Genomic DNA, 19,086 nt, shown 5'->3' with positions numbered 1-19,086 from the left:
ATCATTTGGAAAACTCCAAATAACGATATATATGCAGTTGATGGATATACAACAGGAGATGAGCGCAAGAGAAGAAAACTAATGTGTAATTATATTGATAAATTTCCAAACTTGAATGACAGACGTGAGAACAAATATGTTGATTATTTGAAGAATCTTCATAAAGGACAAGTTGACAGAATGGATATTGATTTCAAAAAGAGAGTAGTTTCACAGATCCTTGAGAGGTTTCAATAAAGTTTCGACACAAGTGATGAGGTGAGAAAATTATGTGAAAATAAGAAATTCACCTACAGTCAGCATCTAACAAAAATAAATTCTGTAATATACAGACAGTGTTTGATTCATGATATGATGATGGCTATCAATCCAAACATCGGTATTTACAATATGTTTATCGATAAAGGAAATGTGATATCAAAGCACAGAAAGTATTGGAAAGCATTCTACTCTCGATTAACTGATAACGATTTCGATGTTCTCATAAAAAGATATGCTCCAACAACGATTCAAGTTGCAAAAATGATATTCACTTCTCAAAATCCTTTGACAAATTTCGTCCCATTAATTAATACAAATCCGGATCTTCAGAATCCTTTAATTGAAATATTTATCAAATCTAATCAAGGCTCAAGTTCATCATCATCAGCTTCTTCGTCTTCTTTATCTTCAGCGATTTCTGACAAGATGGATATCGAAGAAGAACAATTCTAAACAAATTATAAATACAAAAATAAATAATAACATCAAGTGAAAAATATTTTTGTGGATTCCATTAATAATTTTATTTTTAAAGTTGAACTCTTCTGTTAAGCAATCCTTGCTTTAGAATATCTGATGTACTCGATGTTGCTCGATTCATTCCTCCTGATCTGTTTAATGTTCCTGAATTGTTGGAATATTGCAGATCGTAAGAGATGTTTCTGCTTCTGTTTCCAAGAGCATTATCAGCAAAATCACTCACTGTGTTGACAACGTTATTAATTAGTTTTCCAGGACCAGGAAGGAATGGTGATACAGTATTCAATACCGGTCGAATAAGAGGCTTCACTACCTTATCGTTCACCCATTTAATTCCATTCTTCACAGTATTAAATGTATTCGAGAAAAAGTTTTTCATTTTGTTCCAAATTCCAGCTGACATATTTTGATAGCGATAAAATATTATATTCTTCAAGTTTTTATCTTCTATTAAATACGAAATGTCAAATCTGCATGTTACAAAATCACTTGGGTTACAGCCTGTCGGAAATATTGAGGCTGCATTAAAAACTTATTCAAAAATGACTGCAATCAACGATGGAAGACACTATTATTCTATTTCTGAAGCTATTCCTGATGAAAAACTTCCTTTGGATTACACTCATGAAATAAACATATCGATGACTAACGCAAATGTGGATGTCACACAAATTCACGATTCATTTATTACTACAGTCATTACTGCAAGAATTAATTTCTCTCATGATCTTGTTACACGCGATAATGAGATCTCACAAGCAGGAAAGAAACTGCTTGAGTCTCAATTTATGTTCATCGGACTGAGATCAGGATCAAATATTATCTCAGATTATTGTGTTGTTCATGGAGAAGATAAGATTATTGATTCTACTCGTCAGCCCAATGCAACTATTGAATCATTTATATATAACACAATCAAGCCAAAAACTGAGAAAGATAATCGAAAACATATACACTCTTTATATGATAATGTGCACAAATATGATAATTCTGCTTGTGGAGTCTACGTTCCGATAACACTAATTAAAGCAGGATCTTATCTTGATATTGATATTCCAATATCTATTCCTCTTGATGATATTCTTCTGTTTTCAGGATTTATTGATTATCCAAATCGTTTATTCGGAAATTTGAAACTCAAATACACCATAAAACCTGAAGCACTTGTTAACTGTCGAGTATCTCCAAAAATGTCCATGATCAAAACTGTAGGAAAACGAAGAAACTTCTTCAAATCTTCACAAGGACAAAACTACGATAGCGTAATGAAGATGATCCTTACTACTCCTGATTCATGTTTTGAGTATGCAAAGAAGTTCACACAAATAAACTGTCCTTCACGTCAGTTTGTATTTAATTATGACTTAACTGCTGAAGGAACTGTTGATGGATTCAATTATGAAACTATTATTCCTGAGTTTACTCCCACAGTCACATTTTGCCAGACGAAAGACTGTAAGATCTCTATTGCGGGATAAAATGTGTCTTCTCAGTGCTAAACTAATCTTGTTGAATACTTCTCTTCTCATCCATTTGTAGTTCCTTCACAAAGAATTGAGACAAAAAGATTAGGAAGTGCTCCTACTCCTTCAGGATTTCAACAGTGCCATGACAACTTATGCTTTAATCATGTTATGTCAACAGTTTCTCTATTCCAAAAAGATACTCGTCATTGGACAACATTTGATAACCCTCAATATAAAGAGCTCCAACTCTACATCGGTGATAGACGATTCCCTGAAAAGCCTTTAAATACTACAGATGCAATGTTTTTCCAGATGATGCTTAATGCTTCAGATCTTGATTCTTTATTCCCAGCCACTGAGGAGTATGAAGAGAGTCTCACAAGTGTCAAAAATAATGCTTCTGAAGTCTTCTTTCCAACTACTGATGAAACATCATTCATGTTCACAACACAGTGTGAGAGAAGTTGTGGAACTGGAATCTGTTTTTATGGAATTCACACTGGAAATACTCCTGTTTCTGTTGAACTCAGAGGAACTCCCATTTACAGTGGAGAAACAGATACTTATTACAACGTTAGAGATGATCTCACTCAAAATGCAAGACATCCCCCTGCTCCTCTATTCAACATGGTTCAACAATCATTTTGGATTTTTAGTCTCAAAGATGGATTAAATGTTCAATATGTTAAAGATCATACTACAGAAGATGTATTAAGTGAGTTAGGATATACTCCAGCTGGAGAATTAGAAGAATAAACCAACCAATTATATATATATTTTTAATTTTTATCAATAATGAAATAGTCAATCATTACAAATACATAAATGTTATTTGAAATTGTCCTTTGCACAACATTAATAATATCAACAATTGTCCAAACATTCCAGTGTTTATTATTAACAGCAGCAATAAAAAATGAAGATCCTCCAAGACTTCCAACACCTGAATCGATGAATGTTTAATTTCATTTTTGAAATGCTTTGGGATTTTAATTTTCAGAAAATGACTGCACATGAAGTGCATCCAGCGAAGGCTGCTCTGCAGACCTTGACCCTGTGTGATATTTCATCGAACATAGATATAAATTATGAGAACTGTGTGCCTGTTAAAAGATATCACACAACATCAACTTTAATCACTATTCTTCCAAAAGCGTTTATAAATTCAAAACGCAAAAGATATTTTCATGTAATATGGTGTAAACTAATTCGAAAAATTGAATTAAACAACACTGAATCTTCAAATTTAATAAATACTATTGCACTTGAAGAGCCTAAACACATTTCATTACATGGGGATTTCATTCATGAAGATAAAGATAATGATTCACTTGTTAGGTATTGTAATGAATTTCAAGAGAGAGATAAATATCAGCAGTTTTTTCAACAAGATAACTTCAGAGTTTGGTTCAAAAATTTTGATGAAACTCCTTTGGATATGTCTAATGTCAAGTTCGTAATGAAATACATGTTGGAGTATTAAATCAAAAATATATCAAAACTGTTTTCATTATTTATGACAATATTAATAATATTTTTTTCATTTATGTTAAAGAAACATTAACGATTCACAAAAGAAATATCGAAAAAGAATGTCAGTTCACCGGGTCATTTTAATTAATAGAAAAAACATGTCTGCTCGTCTGCTGCGGTTACGTTACATAAATAATTGTGTGATGAATTAATGTCAATGCACAGGGTGCACAGGGTGCACAGTGTTATTTCACTTCTTAAAAAATCAGTGGCCATACGGACATATTGGTCATATATATGAAAAAATGCATTTGAAAACTAAAATCAAAAATAAGTTTTGTTTTAAAAAAAATGGATTTTTTTGCTTCCACTAAAAAGACAAATGGAAAACACGATGGTCATAAATTCTGATCTTTTAAAAAGAATCCAGCATTAATGGTTGACGAAGATCCAATAATAGAAAAGATGTTTGTACAGGAAGAACAAAAACAGAGAATACGAAAAGAAATGATGAAAAAGAAAACTATTGGTGAACGAATAAATGGATGTATAAAACCATGATACAATTACAAGAAAGTGTCTCGAGAATTTAAGAACAAGGATACAGATGAAACGATTTATGAAACAGGACAAAAAACAGGACAATATATTGATATCAGCAAAATTGATAATCCAGCTGTAGTTGATATCGATATAAACAAAGCAGTCGACGAAGAAAGAAAAGAAAAAATCAGACAATCAATTCTCTTAAGATTACCAGAAAATGTTGGATTAGTTCAGACAGGAAATGGTGGATTACATATCTATTGTGACCGAGATGAATATCCATTAAAGACTGATTCACAAACAAAAGTCTACAAGTGTTCCGACTATGAGATAGATGTGTTTACTTGTGTGAATGGAAATCGACGATGTCTTGTTCAAGCCGAAACAAAAATAATAAAGTTCACTGAAGAAGAGAGCAAGGATGCAACAATACATATTCCTGAGAAACTGAAAAAGAAAGCAAAAGAAGAGTGTGATATAACTGGTCGATATAATGATTCTGCAATCAATCTATTCATTGAACAGGCTGAGACCAGAATACGTGAAAGAGTCAAAGGAGATTCAAAAATAGTTAAAAATTATGTTGACTTGAATAACTATCTTGACAAATCGAATCTTTCATCATTGGAAGATATACTAAACATATTTGGTATTGATATTCGATATGATTCATTTAATGATGATACGAACATACATCTAACAGCTGATGGACTCTGCTCGATGCCGAAAGAGTTTGCTGAAGTGCTTGTTTGTGGAATCACAAATGTTACAATTCATAATTATTGTCATTTCAGTATCGATAAAGAATTATCGTTATTCCCATTGTTTTGCGCCATTAACAGTCTCATTAATATCGAATCAGTACAAGAAGAAGACATCGAAGCGTATTATCAAGAGATAAAAAGCAATAATACTTTAACAGCCAATGCTGATCTGAATTGGGATAAAACACGAGAGAACTGTTTGAATAAGAAATCAACACCTTATGTCTTACAAAAGATTGTTAAGATCTGGTGTCCAGAATATTATCAAAACACTGTTGTTCCTGAGATAAAGAAAATGAAACTTTTGAAAAGTTCAAAAGAAAAAGAAGCAGTTGAATATGAAAAGTGTATCGAACCAATTGATTTATATGATTCATTTTCACAAACAGATATAAGAAACAAATCAGAAAGTGGCCAGTATAAAAACAATAGTGAAGTATTTACTGATCTTTCAAGAGTTTTTCGATTTATTGAAACTGGATCAATGTATATACAAAAAGAGTATAATATATTTGACAAATGCTGGTGTATTGCTTTCGTCACAGATACAAATATGAAGAAAAATCTAAAGATGATACAATCGTGGAAGACTGAATCGAAAACAATAACTGCATATGACATTCTACTCACAGGTTTATCCAAATTAACATTACAAGGTGTTATGTTTAATGCTTTAGATATTCCAAACATGTATTCTATGTTTCAAGGGTTTAAGTATCGAATTCTTGAACAAGTCGCCATGAAAATAATATCAATGTTTCTTGACTTTGTTCGAGAGGTAATTGCAGATTCAAATGATGAACTATATGAATATGTTATTAACTGGATTGCTAATATTGTTCAACATCCTGGAATCAAAAATGAAACTGCCTTGGTATTGAAAGGACTTCAAGGGATTGGTTAGAATAGATTTACAGATGTAATATCTGAATTGTTTGCTGGATATTCGAGCAGAAATGTTACAGAAATAGGAGAATTGACAGGTAACTTTAATTCTGTTGTAGAAAGCAAAATGTTAATAATATTAAACGAACTCAAGAACTGTGGAGAAGATAGACTAGCAAACTTCAATGCATTAAAATCAGTCATTACAGATATAGTAATAAGAATAAACGAAAAGAATCAACCAAGAAGAAATTTTGAAAATGTTGCTAACTTTATATTCGTAACTAATAATTCTTTTCCTTTAAAAATAGAAATAGGAGATCGTAGATACGTTGTGCTTGCATGTAATGGAAAATACAAAAATAACTTTTCATTCTTTGAACAATTATGTGATTCATTTACAACGGAATTCTATGATAATCTGTTAACGTATTTCATGAAAAGAGATCTCTCAAAGTTCAACGTTAGATTAATTCCAATAACAGAAGCAAAACAAGATATAATCGAGGCAAGCAAAAACCCTTTTGAAAACTGGATTTGTGATTATTATGATGACCTATGCGAAGGTATGAAATGTACAGATGCTCTTGCAAATAAACCTTGTGAGATGAAAGATAAAAATTTTCAACTGCAGATCAAAGATAAATGCGTTCATAAACAAAAAACAAAAAATGGAGTACGATCATGGTATTATATATTGAAAGATGAATGTAAGTCTTTGTATCATCAAACAATAACTGCAGGAGATGAAATTGTAGATGCACTATCGATTTGAAGAATCTCTATTGCTTCAGGGGTATTTAGCTTATATGTTGGATATATTTTTCAAACAATAATGTCACATATGTCCGTATGGCCACTGATTTTACAAGAAGTGAAATAACCCTGTGCACCCTGTGCACCCTGTGCATTGACATTAGTTCATCAATCAATTATTTATGTAACGTAACATACGCAGACCTGCAAACCTGTTTTTAAAGAATCTTGAATCGCTCACTTGTGCAGTGCTGATTGTGCCGGTCTTTTGCAGTTTTAGACATAAGATTGATCAATATTGAGACTGAAATCAGGACATCTCATATGCAAAAACGGCATGACACACATCGGCACATGAAAAACTTAGTCACTTGTGTCGTATCATTTTTGACTATGAAAACAGTTGATTTGATATCATTTTTGCATTCAACTAATGATTTATTCAACTTATGTCAAAAAATGATGATACGGAAAGTTCTGCATCTTCAAAAAATGACTTTAATAATCGTTGCCTGAAATTCAGGCGAAGGATTTTTCTTTCAAAAATATATATAACATTTATTTTTCTTTCGAGTTATTCAAGAATGTGTGAACAAGAGAGACATGATAACCTAACAGTCTGTTGTAAATGTGATAATATTTTATTTGAAGATCTAATCCACCGACTAATATTCGAGAGATATCTTTGATGAACTTCACTTTTCCTAAACACGATACTGCTTGTTCTTCAATAATGATTTCAACATCGTTGACTCCTTACAATAATGCAATCAATATTGTTAATTCATCAGCAGGAAGAATAATCATCTTACTGGGTTCAATGCAACTCTTGAGCACTTTTTTTGGAGAATTGATCACATTAATGAGTAACTCGATATATTTATCTTTAAATCTGTTTTCGTCATCAGGATTAATAGTTATTGATTCTCGCAACGAATACAATGGATAAGGATGTGTTGATGAAGAGGGCGCTGATGGTTCAAATGGAACAGAAGGATAAGCTGTGAAATTATCGAACGATTCTGGAAGTGAAGGAAGTGCTTCGGGGACAAAGTCCCCTCGAGGATCAGAGATCCGTTCAGGAATTGATTGTTCTCGCTCTTGCTGACTGTTTCTTCTTGAAGCTGCCTCCTTTGTTGAATCAGTGTTTCCTGCAGCCACATTTACGTTAATTGTACTAGACATCGATGGAGTTGAAGTATGTGTTGATTTGGTTAAATTCGCTGATACAGAAATTGGAATAGGCATACTATTTTCATTGGAATAAAAAAGATTTCTTTCATTAATATTTTCCACATTATTACTCTGAGTGTTTTGATTAGTGGTTTGAGTGTCTGAATCTGTTAATTCCACCTTCATTTGTTTTATGTATCTTTTTGGAGGGACTTTCACAAGTGTTTTTAACATTATCTTTAAAAACAGTTAAAACGATTAATTTTAGTTTTTTAATATCATTGAAAATGCAAACATCAGATATTTATCAGAGACAGCTCAGACAGACAGGCACAAGAAATTTAGTGTTTGATTCAGCTTCAGAGATGCAAACTTGGATCGATGTGAATAAAGGAAATCTCGTAAAAGGACAATTAATACTTATAAAAGGAAATAATGTTCCTGATTACTGGTGGGATGGAACAGCGTTAAAGAAAATTGAGTGTGATGTTAGTGACTTTAGTGTGGGAGAACTTAACGAGTACTATAAAGCAGTTCAGATTGATAATATTGTTGAAACTTGTGAGAAGATTGAGAACAAAGGACAAGCGAATGGATATGTTCCTCTTGACAATAATGGAAAAATTGCATCATCATATCTAACCATATCAGAAGACATGATTGATTTAACTGGAATTGAGTTGGAAGGATATGAAAAAACAACAAATAAAGATAAAGCAAATGGATATGCAGGATTAGATGAAAGTGGAAAGTTATCAGTTGACGTTCTTCCTGATGAATTATCAGAAAAAGCAGGAACAAGTAATCCGTTAATGGATGGTTCTGTTAATGCCGGAACATCAGATAAATATGCAAGAGAAGATCATATTCATCCAAGTGATTCTTCAAAAGCTAATGACGAAAGTGTGGTTCATTTGAGTGGAACAGAAACTATCACTGGAAGCAAAACATTTGCAAATGCAATAACAACATCAGCAGTTCCAACAAATATTTATCACTTGGTGACAAAACAATACGTTGACAATAAAGTTGGAGCAGTCAGAATTCCAACTTCAGAAAAACTTGCTTTCACTGGAAATAGCTTGCTGAAAAACACATTCGGATTTATTAGTCGATATGGAGAGCTTGCCACTATGTATGTCAGAGGAGATATTGAAAGTCTCTCGGGCAATGACAAAACTGCTTGGATTCAAATTGGAAAATTCACAGTATCAAATGCAAAAAGTTATTTGTCTCCTCCATACACAGATGGATCTCACTTCGTATTCAGCATAACAGTCAGATGTGGTGATGGTTATGAAAATTATTGTTCATGTTCTGTTCGAATTAAATACGATGGTGTATCATACATAACTGTGGAAATAAAATCTCAACAAGTGGTGTATTACAATAAGGGAACTATTGAGTTCAATATAACATATCCAGTTAGTGTTCCATTTTATTAAGCAAAAATAAGAAATACAATTTATTTTTATCAATATATAAATGAGTTCCTCATTAAAAACAATCAACGCTAATATAGCTCTGATGATCCTTCAGCACAAACAGCAACAGGAGATGAAAAATGAATCGTTAAAGAATTTCGATAATGTGAAAGAAAGTATTAAAGAAATAAATGAATCATTAGAGAATTTCAATAATGTTGACAAAAATATAAAAGAAATATATAATTCATTAGAGAATATCGATAAAGTGAAAGAAAGTGTTATAGAAAAGATTAAAGATATTAATGAAACAATAACAGCAAATCAAGACTTGAATCGATATATGTTCGCTGAATTGAATGCTAAAGTTGGATATAAAGCAAGAGTGTTTGACAGTTATGAAGATATGTGTCAATGGCTTTCCGTTCAAGATAATGTCAATACATTACAAACTGGACAAACGTTTTATTTAAAAGAGACAAATGATCCTGATTACTGGTGGGATGGAACAGAATTATTAGAAATCGAGAAAGAACAAATATCATTAGAGAATTATTACAACAAATCAGAAATTGATGCAAAACAGATATCTTTAACAACAATCGTTAATGTTATATATCCTATAAACAGCGTAATAATTAAATATGATGCTTCAGATCCATCAAAAACATATCCAGGAACATCGTGGAAAATGATAACAAATGGAAGATTTATAAGAGCTGCATCTTCTGCAGATTTGATAGGCACAACATCTGGATCATCAACTTCTGGTGCAACGACATTAACAACTTCTCAAATACCAAGCCATACTCACAGCATCACAATAGATAACAGTGGAGAACACACACATGCTTTATATCACCCATTACAAAGTATCGGATCACCTGGAAATATTCTTGGAATGGAATTTAATTGGGATTCATCAGGTGAAACCCATTTTTACACAGCAGTTGGAGGAAGCCATAACCATTCCGCAAGTCTCAGCACAACAGGAGGCAGTAATAGTCATACACACACAATTGATCCTCCTGCAATTTATTTGGCAATTTGGAGACGCACAGCATAAGTTGCAGAAAATTTTTTATCGTAATTTTTTTAATTGTGTTTCGCTATTTCACATCTTGAGACAAGCAGTATTCTATTATCAACGTTGCTCTCAACTCTTATTTTTCCTTTATCATATCCGATTACTGTAAACGTTTCAGGTAGAATTTTCATTCTTCTCTTGTCTAATCTTTCATAATGAGCTTTTAAAACGACAATAGTGTTGATCGGAAGCTTGTAATCAAGAGAATTAATAATATTAAAATTCAACTGATGAATTCGACGAATGATCTCATTTTCCAATTCTTCATTATCGTACACTTGCTGAGGACTGATATCGAAGTTCATTATTTTTGAAAGACTATAATGAGGAGCATTATTATAATAATACACCAGTTGCTTCATTCTGACTGGATTAATAAACTCACTATGAGGATTTGATGCATAATTCATGTCTCTTATAGTCCTGACAACTCTATCAAGCGGAGCCATTTGTGTGTGAGAAGATCCTGTACTTACAAGAGATTGAAAAGAAATGTTGTGAGTTTTAAAATATTTGTGAGCCAAAGTGCTATTGAATGCACGTTCGCTATCTCCTCTCAAGTATCTAACTTTCATTCCCCTTATAATCATTCTGTTTAAAGCTTCAACAACAGCAGAAGCTGAACGCTGTGAATGAGTGACTTTTCCACTGCTTGATTCATCTTTCGAAGAAAAATTAGTTGGCTCCACAAACAGATATCTATTATTTAGTTCTATTGCAACAAGATAACATAAATTATCTGAAAACATAAGATCTATCAAAAATGTGTATTTTTGTCCCACATGATGAAAATAGTATTGCTTATTTTCTTTATCTGGAAAACTATTCTTGAGATATTTTGAGTGTCCAGCAGGAAGAGAATTGTATTTTTGATAAAAAAGTGATTCTTGTTTCTTTTTTGATTTAAATCCCGTGCCTTGAAGAAATTTATTTTGCTCAGGAGTTTGCTCATCTATTATGAGTTCATAATTATTTCTTAACTGTTTCTTGTACTGTTTCGGATTATATTTCTTTTAATACTCCAGTCTATATCTGTTGTATAATTCTTCAATAGTGATATCAAATATGAGATCTGTTTTGTGAGCTTCAAAATATGTTTTGAACACTCGAGTTTTTGTGGGAATCTTATTTATTTTCTTGTACACTTCTATTTCTGTGAGCAGAGAATCAGACGCAGCTAACAAACTCTTAATGAGTGATTGAATGCGCAAACGTGCTCTCAGCGACTGTGTCGATGAATTAGTTTATTTTGATGTCATTTGTATTTATTATTATTGATTATTTCATTATAATAAAAATAATATTTGATTATAATATGAATTTCATAAATGTTTTTTCTATATTTGTGCTCTTATTTGAGCACTTGCTTGTGATATTGATCCAAAGGATCTCTATCCCTTCGGGGGGTATTCCTATTTCTAATGATGTTTTAATGCGTCTTTTAAAAGTTTCAAGAGATGCAACAGTAAAATCTTTTTCAAATTCAAAGCAAGGAGATCCATTTGTGAGATCAAATTCAACTGTTTTTCCTTTATATATGCACTTGTATAATTTCATCAGAGAATCTTCGCATTCATCTGATTCCTTAGCTTTTGCTTCAACAGCTGACTGCTTAATCCCTTTCATGCGAAACATGAAAGATGTTTTATTTTCAGGAAGTACTAGCTTGTCAATATACATTTTCTTTCCTAAGAAATAAGATTCACTTGCGAATAATGCATTCATTGGAAAATCAGAGTGGAAGTTTCCCAGCTGAGTTCCTTTCAAATCACGATTGTATTTTATTTTGAAAGCTTCTTCTAGTCTTGATAGATCATCAATTCTAATGTGCATAGAGTCTGTATCTTGATAATAGATTTGACAGTTGAGATCATGTGCAAGACACATCACTTCATTCATAATACGTTTGGACATGCTTAAAATATGAATTCCAAATAAATTAAATGTGAAATGAGTGTCTATCTGCTTCTGTGTTTTTCTACATGAGTTTTATTTCTTGAATCTGCTATTTTTGATGACTCAATAATTTTATTATAATTTTTGCTCCAATATTTTCCTATATCATTTTCATTAATGTATTTTATCTCATAATCAACAGGCTTTTGAATTGTTTTTCCATAGAGAGAATTCATGATTAATTTGTATATAACTTCTAAAGGATTTTTTTCTTTCTTGTATGCAGCTCGCTTATTAAATATTTCTCCGATGACTTTTTGGATTGAGTAATCACGATTGCCTGTCCAGAAATATCCTTTTAATACTGTGAATTCTATTTTCTGAAACTCTATCTAGTCTTCCAAATATATGTTATCTACAACTGTTCTCACTGGTTTATCAATAACATCATTGTTAAAATTATTTCCTTCATCATCTTCAAATACGAGTAAAGGAAAAGGATAGTGTTTGTTCACTTTTGTAATCTCAATTTCCACCACATATGCACTCTGATTCTGTAAAAACTCATAAGAGTGTTGCTCATCTGTTTCAATTACACTTGGAGTTCCTTCAACCATATATAATCTGTGCATAGCAGAAGCATATAAAGATACAGCATCATAATCCACAATAGGAGATGTGGAGTGCCATTTTTTATTGCATGCAATCATGCATCTTCCTCCGTGAACAGCTTGCTGCATAAACTCTCTGATGATTCCTCCCAGTTTATACAAATTCTTATTCTTCGAATACACTTGTTTTGTCAGTGTGGCATCTGCAAGAGAGCTTATTGAACAGTAATCGTGAATATCAATATCGAAATCATTCATGAATCCTTCTCGAAATTTGAGAAATCCTTCTCTTAATATTTTTGTATCTTGTTCACAATAGAATCCACAATATTTATACATATCGAATGTGTTATCACTTAATCGACATCCTGGAATAGTGTCAATATTTTTATTAAAAAGCTCATAATCTTCGATGTTCCACTTTTTAGCTTCACACTCTCCTGCTTCACGAATAATTCCAGTATTATTTTTCAATCTCTTTAATGTATAGTAATTATATGGAAACAATTCTTTTTGGGTATTTTTTAAATTGAACATCTTTGGGAATTGCTTTAATGCATTTGGAATAATCGAAAATGAATCTTTAAATACAATGGTTTTCTTATTATATTTCACTGTGATTCTCATTAATCTGTTGTCTTTCGCGATTTGATTTGAAAGTTCATCCACATGTTTAGCTATCATACAGAAATCATATTTTAGATTATGAAAATATACACAAGAGTTGTCAGGAATATAGTTCAACAGTTCAATTGCACAATCTTCTCCTTTGAAGTGTTTTGTTTCATTTTCGTTTGTTATACAGCAGTAAAAAGCTCTATGAATACCTGTTGTATCTGCTTCGAAATCTGCATAATAATAGTCTGAAATAGTTTTGCTTTAATAACGCATCGAATTAAATTCTTTTTCTTTCACAATTTGCTTAAACGATTTCACACAAAATTTTGGATTATAATGCAAATCGTTAATCTGTTTGACACTAGGCTTGGTGATGTCGCTTATCTTTAGATATTCACCATAAGTTATAGGTCTGAAAAGCTGTTTTGCAAACATCTTCTTTACCAAATTCCTTGATGTTAGTGCTTCTTTTGTTCTCTTTCCTTTTGCTCTACACTTGTGCGATCCTTCATAAAATACATTGTATTCTGTTTCATCCAGTGTGTTCATATGATCTAAATAATATTCTGTGATTGGAGATCTCTCTTCCATAAAATAATGCTTTTGATAAAGATTAAGCTCAAATATATATTTAGCTTCTTTTTTATCAACTCCTAGATATGTTTTACGTTTTAATGCTTTTTGAGGAGCTGACATTCTACACTTATTATGTCCAACTACTTCATCATCAAGCTCATGAATAATGCAGTGTATATAAAACTCTTCGCATATTGCATCTATTTTTGTTGACGATAAATATTTGTTTTTCACCCGCAATCTTATCTTGTCAAGTGTTTCATCATCGAATAGTCCTGATGAATTTAAGGCATATATCCAGTAGCAATCAAATAATTCTTTTCGAGTTTTATTATTATTATCTGTCAATTTATCAAAAATTTGAAGTCTATTAAGATAATCAGTCACAGGCTTTTTAACTGATTCAACAGTTACATAATCGAAGAAGTGTCCTCCTTTATCTTTATAAATCTGTTTATCAATTTTTGATGAAGGATGAAGTTTTATAAAATCTTCGAGCTTCATAATGTGGATAGCAGAATATAAGCTCCATGAAGGAATATCACTCTCTTCAGGATCAGAAAAATTGATATTTTGATTATCAACATACAAGTCTATCATAAAATTCTTTTCAGTAAAATTTGACAGTAACTGTTTATACAATTCTGGAGTCAGTTTTTTGGATCTCCATTTGTTCCCAATTTTCAATGTGAACACATATTTATCTTCTTTCGTAATTTTATCAACAAGTGATTCAAGATATTTTTTCAATTCAGGAAACAGTTTAGCACGTGTTTCGTTATTCAACATTTCGAAATCAATTTTATTATTGGTTTTGAGCTCATGTTACTGTTCATCCAATAATTAAGCTTGTTCAGTATCTGTGTTCATTTCCAAGAATTCTTTAAAGTCCTTACAAGCTTCACGAGCTTGCTCATCTCCAGTACTAACGAATTCACCTCCATATGTATCTTTTTTATTAATCTGATGATATCTCATCATTTTTTCTGCTAATACTGGAATATCATTTAATAATTTTGCTTTTTCTTTTTTGAGGACTGCTATTTGATCATCAAGCTCTTTTGCTCTTTCACGTCTCAATTTGAAAGTGTTTGCAGCTTCAATAATAGAATAAAGTTTCTGTTTTCTCAATTCTTTTCGTTCGTCATGTGTTTTAGAGAGTTGAACATCGTCATATATATTTTCGTCTATTGCATTTAAAAACTCTTGTTCTTGAATCTGTTGTTTTCCATAATCTTTCAACAGTTTCTTATTTTTTTGATAAGATCCTCTTCCAAAAGCAGGAATAACGTCAAGTCGAAATAATGTTTTCGCAAGTATTTCTGATGGCTTCAATTTCTTATTCTTAAAATTTTGTTTGCTCATTATTCCTAATTTTATAGAAATTTAAAAAATTTCGATTTTAAAAAATCTCTGTCATTTTCCCCCCACATAAATAGATCCTGTTTAATTTTAAAAATAAATATGAAAAAGGGTCCAATTTAATTTTTTAGAAGAACTGAAAGTTTTGGAAATTTTCAATATTTGGGATTTTGTTTTGTAATTGATTTGATTTCAATAATTATTATTATTGATTGATTAATTTTAATTATCGATATCGATTAATTATTTATTGTTTAATTTTGATTGTCATTAAGCACTTTTCATTAAGCACTTTTCATTAAGCACTTTTCATTAAGCACTTTTCATTAAGCACTTTTCATTAATCACTTATCATTTATTATTGTGAATTAGATTTTGAATTTGAGTTCTAAATTCACTGCGAATTTGACTGCAGCGCAGCTATGAGTAACTCTGTCTCATATATCGCAAAGAGGCATGATTTATTTGATTTGACAAATGTTTGAAAATTTGTCGCCTCTAACGGGTATTGAACCTTTGACCTTAATTATGAAAGGCCATGGTATAACCCTTAAGTTATGAAAGCTTAATAGAACTTAAACGAATTTAGCGGGTCAATTCGAATTGTTTTAGTCAAAACGTTTTTTGTCTATTTTAATGGTTTTGACTCAATCAATTCGGTTTTCTCTCAATCTAATTTGTGATCTAAAATACAAAAATTATATATCAATTTTGATCAAAATTCTTTGAAGTTTTTTGTGTTTTCTGTTACAGAGCAGTTCATTTTTATTAATTTTTTGATATGTTTTTTATTTCATTGTTGCTTTTGTGTTTGAATGATATTTATTGATGATCACGAACAAAATGTCGATAAATTTGGTGATTGATATTTTGGTTTTTTCCATTGAAATACCACATTTTTTACTTATTCGCATTCATTGTAAGAGCCGTTGGTTTTGAAATAGTTGAGAAACTCACTGATTTAAGTTAATTTTTGTTTTTGATGGATATTTTCCTCAGAACAATAAAGTTTGTTCATTTTTTTATGAGCAATGTGTGAAATTTAACGATTTTTATCATTTTTGTGTAATTATTTGAATAGATGTGTTTTCAATGAATAATTTTGTTGTTTAAGTCATTTGAATCTGTGTTTTGCTTTTCTTTTTAATTTAATTTATTATAACATTGGTCTATTTTGATCATTATATTTGAACACTTCAAATCAATAAATAATAATCAAAAGAATGATATACACTTTTTATTTTTTGAATTCATTCTATTTTGACAGATAGAAAATTGAACAAAGGATTTTTAAAAGTGTGAAAACTTTAAAACTCCATTTTTTTCTAGAAGAAACATGAACATAATAATTTTTATGAAATAAACTTCATTTATAAATTCAAAATTGAAAATTTTTAAACTATCATTTTTTTAATTTCATGGTGATCATGCACCCAGAATTGAATCAATTGGTCTTGACTCAATCAAAACGGTTTTAAGTCTCACTTTTTGGTTTTATATTTCACTTATTGGTATTAGTCAAATCGAATACCGCATTACTGAGTCATTTCGTTTTAGTTCTAATATAAATATGAGTTTTTCAAATTTGCTTTAATTTAAAAAAGAAAAAACATGAACTGACATTTTTATTATGAATTAAAAAAATGAACTGAAATAATTTAAAACAGTAAATATTTTGGATCACACTAAAGTATGTGAAAAAACACATCATTTTTCAAATATTAATACTTAATTTAAGTTGAAATTTATGAATTTTCTTGTTTGATGTTATTTGGAGCCGTAATGTGAGTAATTTGGGCCACATTTTTAAATGTGGGTTTAATTACTCGCATTATATACTACTTATTCTCCGATCGCTAACATCCATTCTCCATGAAATTCAACTCAGATGACAGATTGCATTCATTCACAAGACAACGCGACAACTGCCCCAGATATCTGAAGAATGCTGTTTTGATAATGCCAGAAAAATCGTGACCAGGGGATATGCTGCGTGCAAACAACACATTCCAGCTTGATGACACTCATTTTTCAAATGTCAACAAAAACTTTGGAACCAACAAAAGCTTTCATGAATCAAATTGGACTTTTTCTTCTTTCTTTTCCATTTCTCTTCTAATTCTTTCATCCAACTTAGATTCAAAGAAGCTGGTAACAAAATGGGAATAAGAAGGTGATTTTCCCTCCAAAAAAAGAGTTGCCACATCGACAGAAAATGTATTCATTTTTAATTAGAATGCGATCTCCACAGTCTATTGATTTTATCTGAAAATTGAAGATTTTTGTGATTAAAGATGAAAGAAAGGAGGAGCAAGAACAAAAGAGAAAGAAAAAGAAGCAAGAAAAGGAAAAATGTTATATATTCATTTTGATAAATGAACGAGAAGGAGTTTTCAAAAGAGAAGAAAAAAAGAATGATATATAGATAAACTTTAATAAAATTGACAAAATTTCAATAAAAGAAAATGGGATATTTGCCTCAACTTCTATTTTTCTTCATCTTCAATTACTTCATTTTCTTTGTTATCCACTTCATCGGTGATGCAATCACCATCGTTATCATCATTTCTTCATTTGATCATTTTTCATCATTTCTCGCAATTCCATTTGGGAGTATGAAAGTGATGAAGGAGAAACATAGATGTCCATCAAAAAAGAGGAGGATGTTTAAATATTCGAAAAGAAGTGGAAAAATAAAAGTGCCGGATAGAATGGTAGTTGAGAAAACGAAAAGTTAGATAACACAAATTTTCAGAAAAATGTGAAAAAGAAATTAAAAAAAGAAAAAAGAAAAGAAAAGAAAAAAAGAGATTTGTTATGGATTTTTTTTTCTAAATTGAATTTGAATATTTGAAGTCACTCATAATCACATTTATTTCATCTGAATTATCTCATTCTGTTATTCCAAATGACTTCACTATTTGTTCAACTTTTTCCTACTCAATAACTCAACTCATATCGTTATCTTATTTTCTTTGCTCCCTATTCAAACACAAAACCTCTCTATCAACGACGAATTTTTCTTCATATCTCGAGGAAATGAGATATATTCAAAAGCTTTGAAAATCATTCATTCCTTATCATAATCTTCTTCTTTTTGAACTTTTGTATCTCCGTTACCTTCTTCAGCTTCATTCGTTCTTTTATTTTTTTAACACTTCTCCTTTCCACATATAAATTAAACCAAAGCTGATGTTTTCTGAACAATCGAGAACTGCATGCACATCACACAAAACTGCAATTGAACAACAAAATTTTAGATATTCCTGCTAACAGCATCTATCGTGTGAATTCTTCATAACCATTTCATCTTCTCCCTTCTTCTCTTCTAAGGCAGCATTCTTCTTGAGTGAAGGAGGAGGAACTCTGTTATTGCCAAAATGGCTTTTCGATTGAGTTGTGTGCATAATCATTTTATTCCGCTGTGATTCGCTCTTTTGTGATACAAAATGCGATAGAAGGGAGCAGATCGAATATGAGAAAAGCAGAAAGATGAAAAAACGGGCTGATTTCACTCACGTTAAAGATGCTTTTTGACGAGGCACTGAAAAAATTCAATGCCTGCAATGATCACTCAGAAAGATGTGTTGAGTATGTTTCTTTTGAAGATACAGTCATTTAAGTGGGTGAAGGGGCTTCAAGAGCTTTGTGCAGAAAGCGAGATAAGCTCACAGGAACATTAAGAGGAACTGCTGAGAATGCACAGAC

At 31.2% G+C, this 19,086-nt stretch overlaps 6 protein-coding genes across 6 annotated transcripts; 4 read left to right on the top strand and 2 right to left on the bottom strand.

Annotated features, from left to right (window-relative positions):
* Nucleotides 1–1,202: 1,202 nt before the first annotated feature.
* On the top strand, nt 1,203–2,219 carry MONOS_14982 (uncharacterized protein; the record flags this gene model as incomplete). The annotated part of the gene is made up of 1 exon (XM_067867826.1): nt 1,203–2,219. One exon carries the CDS (start codon nt 1,203–1,205, stop codon nt 2,217–2,219), a length of 1,017 nt encoding a protein of 338 aa, XP_067721825.1.
* A 156-nt stretch (nt 2,220–2,375) lies between these two features.
* On the top strand, nt 2,376–2,963 carry MONOS_14981 (uncharacterized protein; the record flags this gene model as incomplete). The annotated part of the gene is made up of 1 exon (XM_067867825.1): nt 2,376–2,963. The coding sequence occupies one exon, from the start codon at nt 2,376–2,378 to the stop codon at nt 2,961–2,963; it is 588 nt and encodes a 195-aa protein (XP_067721824.1).
* A 4,424-nt stretch (nt 2,964–7,387) lies between these two features.
* MONOS_14980 (uncharacterized protein) lies at nt 7,388–7,879 on the bottom strand (the record flags this gene model as incomplete). The annotated part of the gene is made up of 1 exon (XM_067867824.1): nt 7,388–7,879. One exon carries the CDS (start codon nt 7,877–7,879, stop codon nt 7,388–7,390), a length of 492 nt encoding a protein of 163 aa, XP_067721823.1.
* Nucleotides 7,880–8,091: 212 nt separating this feature from the next.
* Nucleotides 8,092–9,249, top strand: MONOS_14979 (uncharacterized protein; the record flags this gene model as incomplete). The annotated part of the gene is made up of 1 exon (XM_067867822.1): nt 8,092–9,249. One exon carries the CDS (start codon nt 8,092–8,094, stop codon nt 9,247–9,249), a length of 1,158 nt encoding a protein of 385 aa, XP_067721822.1.
* A 322-nt stretch (nt 9,250–9,571) lies between these two features.
* Nucleotides 9,572–10,294, top strand: MONOS_14978 (uncharacterized protein; the record flags this gene model as incomplete). Its single annotated transcript, XM_067867821.1, has 1 exon — nt 9,572–10,294. One exon carries the CDS (start codon nt 9,572–9,574, stop codon nt 10,292–10,294), a length of 723 nt encoding a protein of 240 aa, XP_067721821.1.
* Nucleotides 10,295–12,603: 2,309 nt separating this feature from the next.
* On the bottom strand, nt 12,604–13,080 carry MONOS_14977 (putative DNA polymerase; the record flags this gene model as incomplete). Its single annotated transcript, XM_067867820.1, has 1 exon — nt 12,604–13,080. The coding sequence occupies one exon, from the start codon at nt 13,078–13,080 to the stop codon at nt 12,604–12,606; it is 477 nt and encodes a 158-aa protein (XP_067721820.1).
* Nucleotides 13,081–19,086: the final 6,006 nt, after the last annotated feature.

This window comes from Monocercomonoides exilis (genome assembly GCF_001643675.1).
Source record: "Monocercomonoides exilis strain PA203 chromosome Unknown scaffold45-810774, whole genome shotgun sequence".
Taxonomy (NCBI): domain Eukaryota; phylum Preaxostyla; order Oxymonadida; family Polymastigidae; genus Monocercomonoides; species Monocercomonoides exilis.
Note: the sequence above shows the minus strand (reverse complement) of the source record. Positions and strands in the feature narration are given on the sequence as shown.